General features: G+C 64.9%; 1 protein-coding gene across 2 annotated transcripts; it reads left to right on the top strand.

Moving 5' to 3' along the window:
• Positions 1-5,235: 5,235 nt before the first annotated feature.
• HPCAL4 (hippocalcin like 4) lies at positions 5,236-6,227 on the top strand. 2 transcript variants are annotated; one of them, XM_075522282.1, is made up of 3 exons: positions 5,236-5,397; positions 5,539-5,754; positions 6,030-6,227. In XM_075522282.1, exons 1-3 carry the CDS (start codon positions 5,236-5,238, stop codon positions 6,225-6,227), a joined length of 576 nt encoding a protein of 191 aa, XP_075378397.1. The 2 variants fall into 2 exon arrangements, with proteins under 2 accessions (XP_075378397.1, XP_075378398.1); XM_075522283.1 differs by lacking the exon at positions 5,539-5,754.
• Positions 6,228-6,822: the final 595 nt, after the last annotated feature.

Genomic DNA, 6,822 nt, shown 5'->3' with positions numbered 1-6,822 from the left:
CTCCTGCCCCAGCCCGTGGACGGCAGTGCTTCCCCCCAGCCCCAATCTCCGGCGAGGGGGGTCAGCCACCGAACCCACCCGGTGCCACTGCCACGGGGTCAAACCAGACGCATGTCCCGGGAGCCCCGTTTTGGCAAGGCAGCACCATCCGTCCCCCCCCTCAGCTTTCCCCGGACTGGGGCCAGGAGGGGTTTGGATGGCTCGTGCTGGCGCAGAGCTGTTCCCACAGGGGTGATGCTCTGCTTGGGGAGGTAGGAAGCAGGTAGGGAACCCCAAAATTGGAGTATTTCTGTTTTTCCACCCTGCACCCCCTTTTCCCAGGACAGTGCTGGGCATCATGGCAAGGACATCAAGAGGGAGCCCCAGTGTTGTGATCACCCCAGGTCTGGCTCACCCAGCAGCACCCAGAGGTGCCCCCCAGGGACACGGCGTGGGTGACAGCAGCTCCTCACTCCTTTCCAAGGGCATTTCTGCGCAGCAAAGCACAGCATGGGTGCCCACCCTATAGCACCCCAATGCTGGCCAGGGCATGCAGCACCAAGCCTTGGCCCTGGGGCACAGCAGGCAGGGAAGGGACCTGCTCCGGGATGGCGAGCGGCTGGGGAAAGGCTGAGGCTGCTGGCAAGGATACGCAGCTTGAAGGGAGGGAGCAGCAGAAGAAATGAGCAAGCAAGTGAGAAATCCCCATTTTGCTCCAAAACTCTCTGCAAACCACAGCTCAACCCCAAACGCTGCCCGCAGCGGGGCTGGCACTGGGTTCCCCCTGGGCACGCGTGGATGTGCCACCCGCAGAGGGGCTGTGCCAAGGGAGAAGCCACCCGGAGCCCATCCCCATGTCCCAGCGTGTGCCCATGGCCCACCAGCCCCATGCTCGGGCCACGTGGCTGCTGCCCAGTGTGCCACTGGAAAATGGGGGATTTTGGGGGGTTGCGCTGGCCGTGAGCGCTGTGTACTGTCCCGAAGGGCCCAGCCCTGCCCAGCTGACCCCACTTGGGGTGACGGCTCCTGCCCAGGACTGTGTCGTGGGGACACTCATGGGAGAGGAGCGTGGGGGGCACGGAGGGGCTGGCCGAGCCGCCGGAACCCCAGGCACTGCCAGTGTCGCAGCCGGATGATCTGGCAGCGTAGCGGCATGAGGGCTGTGGGGAAGCCAGGGTGAGCGACGGTGACTCCTGCGCCCCATGGCTCCCAGCAGTTTTGGGGGGGGCTGATCTGGCTGCAGCGGCCCAGGGCAGCGGGGGGCTGTGGCTGCGGGGTCCCCCCCATTGGGCACAGCCCCCCAGGCTGTGCTGCTGCAGCCCGTAGCCGCTGGGGGAAGCTGCAGCCCTTTGCATTTGGCAGTGTCACCGGATAAGGAGGGTTTTTTTAGGAACCGGTGAGGCCCTGGCAGCTCTGCACCCTGGGGACCCCGGGGCTGGGCGCTGGGGTGATGCCGCTGTGGTAGCGGGGATCACAGGGCTGCCACAGAGCCAGTGCTGTCTGCAGAGCCGGTCCCCCCCGGCCAGCCCGGTGCCCCCCTCCGCAATCCCAGGGCCAACGTCCCAGTTGAGCCTGGGCTCATGTTAGGGCTTGGGGTGCCCCGATCCGGGTGCTGGGCTCAGCCGGGTGCTCCAGCCCGTGTGCTCGGGGCCACCAGCGTGGCCAGCCCCTCATGAACCCGGGCACCTCCCCAGCGCCAGGACGCAGTGTGTCGCAGTCCCAAAAATGTGGACACCCCAGTGTCCCACAGCCACCCTTGTCCCCGTCCCCAAGGCGTCCCTGTCGCACTCCACCTGACGCTCCCCCACCTCTTCCAGCCGCCCCCTGCCCCTTCCGCACACCCTGTCCCATGAGCTGAGCTGCGCCGGTCTCAGCCCTGGCAGCCATGCTGCTTCAATTAAGCCCTCATTAATTTTTCAGTCCCCCTGCACACCCCGCACATGGGCCGTTTGCAGTGGCGCCAATTGATGTCTTCTCTACTTAAGCATGTAAGAACCGGCAGCAGGTTGCCCAGCCAGCACGGGGGGGCTCATCCCCCCACGCTCTCGGGGAGGTTCACGGAGAGGCTTTGGGGCCAGACAGAGCCACGTGCCCGGCGGAGGCTGCTGGAGTCACCCGAAAGCCGTGGGGCTGAATCACCCCACCCTGCGTGGGGATCCAGCCCCGGACAGGGGCATGGCACAGGGATGCCACGTCCAGCCATGAGGGGGGTCCCCGCCCTCCTGCCCCCGGGGTGGGAGGGTGACGGATCCCTGCAGCCCCGCTGCATATGCACAGCTGCAAATATTTGTGTCTTTTTGTAAACCAGCCCTCCCTCACCTCCGGCTGGGGCAGCTTCTGCAGCTTCATGCAGCCACCTCCGCAGCGAGGGTGGGTACACCCGAGAGCAGGGCTGGGGCGGCGGATGCTGAAGGGCAGAGAGCCCATGGCACCCCACAGCCCCGGTGGGGACCGGGATGGGGACCAGCCCTGGCTGGCTGGAGACTTCATCCGGACTCAGTAGCCACCAGCTGCAGAGGGGCTGCTGTGGATGGGCCCGGGTGACACTGGGATCACAGCGGGATGGCCAAGGTCACCGGGAAGAGCCGCCAGCGATCTCCATGGAAACACTCCATGTTTGGTTCTGGAGATCAGAGCAGTTTTCTCGGCCCTTTCCACTCCGCGCCTCAGCTGTGGCTCTGCCAAGCAAGAAGGACCGAGGTGTGGCCCGGTGTCCCCCCAGTGCAGGCAGCCTGGGGCCCTGCGCTGGGTGCCTGGCAGGGGGATGCAGGCAGCACGGCCCCTGCCAGCCCTGAAGCACATCAAGGGAAGGGGATTTTGGGGTGCTTTGGGATCGGCCACCACCAGGGACAGGAGCCAGAGGCGGGTGAGTGGGGCAGAGTGAGGAGGAGGAGGAGGAAGCAGGGAGTGGCAGGAGGGGCAGGGAGCACCGGGGGCTCTGCTCAAGCCCGGGGACCGGGCAGGCACCTCCGGGCAGGGTCGGCAGCATCCCCGGTGCTGAGCCCAGCACCCCCCGCGCCCCACTGCCGGCATCCCCGCCGCGTCCCGGTCCCAGCGTCCCCTCCACTTTCCCCTCCAGCATCCCCCAGCATCCCAGGGCCATTTTCCCCTCCCAGCATCCCAGTTACTCCCCCAGTAGCCCACCCCGAACCCGGCCCCACCCGGTTGATTGACAGCGCCCCCAGCCAATGGGCGAACGTTGTCGCCGGGGGGGGCGGGCGGCCCGCGGCTACAAGAGGGGCGGGAGCGGCGCAGGTGGAGCCGGCGGGCTGGACCGCGGCCCCTCCGGTACCGGTACCGGCTCCGTGCCCCGCCCGGCCCCGCCGAGCCGCCGCCTGCCCGCGCCGCACGACAGGTAAGGGCCGTCGGGGCCGGAGCCGCCTCCCCCGGGGCTGGGACCCGGTTCCCCCCCCGCCGCCGGGCCCCGGTTCCCCGGTGCGGAGCTGCCGTCGGGGCAGGTGCCAGGAGCCGCGCCGTTCCCGGGAGTCGGTTCCATCGGGTGTCGGGGCCGGTGCCCCGGAGCTGCCCCCCGGGTTGGGCAGAGCAGCCCCCGCACCCACGAGTGCTGCTGCCCCAGCCCGGCCGCCCCATCCGTCCCCTGGGGCCGGGCCCTGCGCCCCTTCCCTGCTGCCCGGGGTGCTGATCCGTCGTGGTGGTGCGGGAGGCTGGGTGCCCTGTGCTGCCCAGGGTGCAGCCCCGGGGGGGGACACACCCGTAGCGACCTCCCTCTGTCCTGTTTTGGGACCAGCAGCCAGTGACCAGCGGCGATATCGGCGCTTTGAGATGGGCGGTTTGTGCCAAGCGTGCGATGGCCCTTCTGGCTGCTGGCCCCAGCAGCCGTCCCTGCTGTCCCCTGCCCTGGCATGGCCTGTGCCGGGTCCTGCCCAGAAAGGGGAATCGAGGTCTGTGAACCAAAGGATGCTCTTCGTGAGTCCTGGCCTCTTTGAGGGCTTCGCTTGCAGGATAAGGTGTGGTGCTTCTAGCAAAGGTCCTTGTTGCTGTTCCCTTATGGGAAAAGCTGTCCCTTGTGCAGGTGACAGGGTCCATCCACCTGCCAGCGTGGCTGTGGGAGGTGTGGGAGGACACGAGCATGGTACATGGTGGGGATTAATCGGTCCCTGCAGGTTAGAGCTGGGCTGCGGTGCCGGGAGGGCTCACGTAGCTCCGCAGTCGAGCTGGGGATCGCTGGGGAAGCGTTGTGCTCTGTGGGCGTCCGGACATTTCCTCGGCTCCGGCTGCTGAGGGGTGGTGGGTTTAAACGCTGCCGTGGCAGACGGTGACAGATGCTGGTGGGATGATGGGGCAGGAAGCAACCTCTGCCTGCGGGACTAGCTCGGAGCAGGGCCGGCTGGGAGCACGAGGAGCCCCGCGTTGCTGCGGGGGGAGGCTTGTGCCTGTACCAGGGTACCCCCATGTCCGCCAAGCCCACACGGCCAGGAAATCAGATGCTCGGAAGGGAGATGGTGCTTGGTCGGGCTCCAGGTGAACTTCTACTCAACTTTCTCTATGGAGAGAGAAGCTCCAGGAGCTCTCAGCAAACCATCTGCTGCTCGGGCTGAGTGGCGCTGGTAGCCAAGGCTGCGTGGGAGCGGGCACGGCGTGTATCGGAGCAGCTCCGCGTCCTACCCACGCAGCTGCGGGCTTGCCAGTGCTCCAGTGCACCGTGCTGCAGGCAGCCCTGCGGCAGAGGGGTGCCTGGCCATGGACCCCATCCTCGCCAAGGGCTGGCCAGGAGCAGGTCGGGCATCGCTGCGGCCGGCTGGATGCTGCAAGTCAGATGGTGCCAGTGAGGTTTCTCCCTGCTTTAATGGCAGACTTGCGTTACCTCTTCTTTGTCCCATCCTTACAGAGGGCAGCTGGATGTCATGCCCTGGTAAAGGCCATGTGAGGAGTTCTGGGTGTTCAGTTCCTTTTTGAGTGTTTTTCTGCACCCCAAAGGCAGCCAGCCTAGGAAAAGGGGGGGGACTGAAGGTGATGCTGCTGGTTGCACTGGTGGGCTGCCCCAGGGCCGGCTCCTGCACATCTCGGCAGCAAGGGCCACAGCTGAGCATGGGGACCAAGCCTGTCCCCAGTGCCACAGTCGCTGTCCTGGCATTTGACCGTGCATGGACACCCATCAGCCAGGTGGATCAGCTCTGGCGTGGGGAAGAGGCGTGTGGGGTCGGCTAGCTGCTGGGGTAGAGGAGGGCCTGGGAGCGCCAGCCGTCCCTGTGCCTGGTGTGTAGGAGCCGTGCGTTTTCTCTCCCAGGGGCAGCCATGGGCAAGCACAGCAGCAAGCTGGCCCCGGAGATGCTTGATGACCTGGTGAGGAGCACAGAGTTCAGCGAGCAGGAGCTGAAGCAGTGGTACAAGGGCTTCCTCAAGGACTGTCCCACTGGCATCCTCAACCTGGAGGAGTTCCAGCAGCTCTACATCAAGGTGGGCTCCAGCCGGGGGCCCGAGTGCTGCCTGCAGGGCTGGAGCACCCTGCTCCTGCTGGGGCAAGGGTGCTGCTTTGGGTGCAGCCTCCACACTGAGCTCTCCCTCCCCTTTTTAATCTCTCTTCTCTCCTCCCTGCAGTTCTTCCCCTACGGAGATGCCTCCAAGTTTGCCCAGCATGCCTTCCGCACCTTTGACAAGAATGGTGATGGGACCATCGACTTCAGGGAGTTCATCTGTGCCCTGTCTGTCACCTCCAGGGGCACCTTTGAGCAGAAACTCAACTGGGCCTTTGAGATGTATGACCTGGACGGGGACGGGAAGATCACACGCTTGGAGATGCTGGAGATCATTGAGGTACCAGTGCTTAAAATCAGTAGGGGTAGCTTGCTTTTTCCAGGCTTTTCACAGCTATTGGATCCATTTTGGCACCAAAGAATGAGTTTTCCTGCCCAGAGCCTTGTCTGAAAGGTAGCTGGTGTGCACCTGATTGTAGCTGTGCAGCAGCATAGCTTGTGCCAGCAGCTAACTGGGTCCCAGCAGGGCAGCAATCCTGTCCTCTGCCTTGTCCCTGGGACCTTCCGCCCATCCGACATTCCCGCTCTGGTACTTTGCTTCTCTTCTTGTTCCAGGCCATTTACAAGATGGTGGGGACTGTGATCATGATGAGGATGAACCAAGATGGGCTGACGCCCCAGCAGCGTGTTGACAAGATCTTCACAAAGATGGACAAGGACAAGGATGACCAGATCTCCCTGGAGGAGTTCAAGGAGGCGGCGAAGAGCGACCCTTCCATTGTCCTCCTCCTGCAGTGCGACATGCAGAAATAGAGCCCTGGGGGCTCGTCGCTGGACTGGCTGCAGCCAACCTCTGTTCCCCGTGATGGTTTCCATCCCCATTTTCTGCTGAGTTCCCCCCGTGCCCGCTTGGCCCCAGGTGTGAGCCACGCTCCATCCCTCCTTCCACCCATCCACCTCTGCCCCTGGCTGTGTCCTGGGCAGCCCACAGTCTATGGGCTGTAGCTCTCCCTTGACGGGTAGAGCCTGCCCTGGTATTGCCAGCTTGAGGTTACCCCCAAATCAACCCTCTCCCATCCTGGAGCTGGACTCCCCGCAGCCAATGGCGCAAGCGTCCTGGCTCCCCAGGGCCAACTGTTCCCACGTCCCTGCTGCTTTCTCCCTGCTTTCCCCCACTGCTCCGCCTGGCCCATTCCCCGACCCTAACTGAAACCAGCTCTTTCCACTTTCTGCTGACTCCCCCCCTCATTGCTTGTGATGCCTCCAGGGAGGCTGAAAAGTCCCAGCTCCTGGCCCTGGTCTCTCCTTCACTGGCAATTCCCTGCAAGACTGGCCGGAGGGGCCGGGGCTGGCCCCAGGGTGCTGGTGAGCGTGAGCAGGGTGCTGCACCCTCCCTGAGGGCTTGCTG

The sequence above is a fragment of the Mycteria americana genome, chromosome 21 (genome assembly GCF_035582795.1).
Source record: "Mycteria americana isolate JAX WOST 10 ecotype Jacksonville Zoo and Gardens chromosome 21, USCA_MyAme_1.0, whole genome shotgun sequence".
In the NCBI taxonomy this organism is placed as follows: Eukaryota; Metazoa; Chordata; class Aves; order Ciconiiformes; family Ciconiidae; genus Mycteria; species Mycteria americana.
The sequence above is the reverse complement of the archived record's forward strand: the minus strand, read 5'-3'. Positions and strand labels throughout refer to the sequence as shown.

Coding starts and splice junctions, on each gene's coding strand:
- HPCAL4 (XM_075522282.1), top strand. CDS start 5,236: ATGGGCAAGCACAGCAGCAAGCTGGCCCCGGAGATGCTTGATGACCTG. Junction 5,398..5,538: donor TCCAGCAGCTCTACATCAAG/GTGGGCTCCAGC, acceptor TCCTCCCTGCAG/TTCTTCCCCTACGGAGATGC. Junction 5,755..6,029: donor AGATGCTGGAGATCATTGAG/GTACCAGTGCTT, acceptor TTCTTGTTCCAG/GCCATTTACAAGATGGTGGG.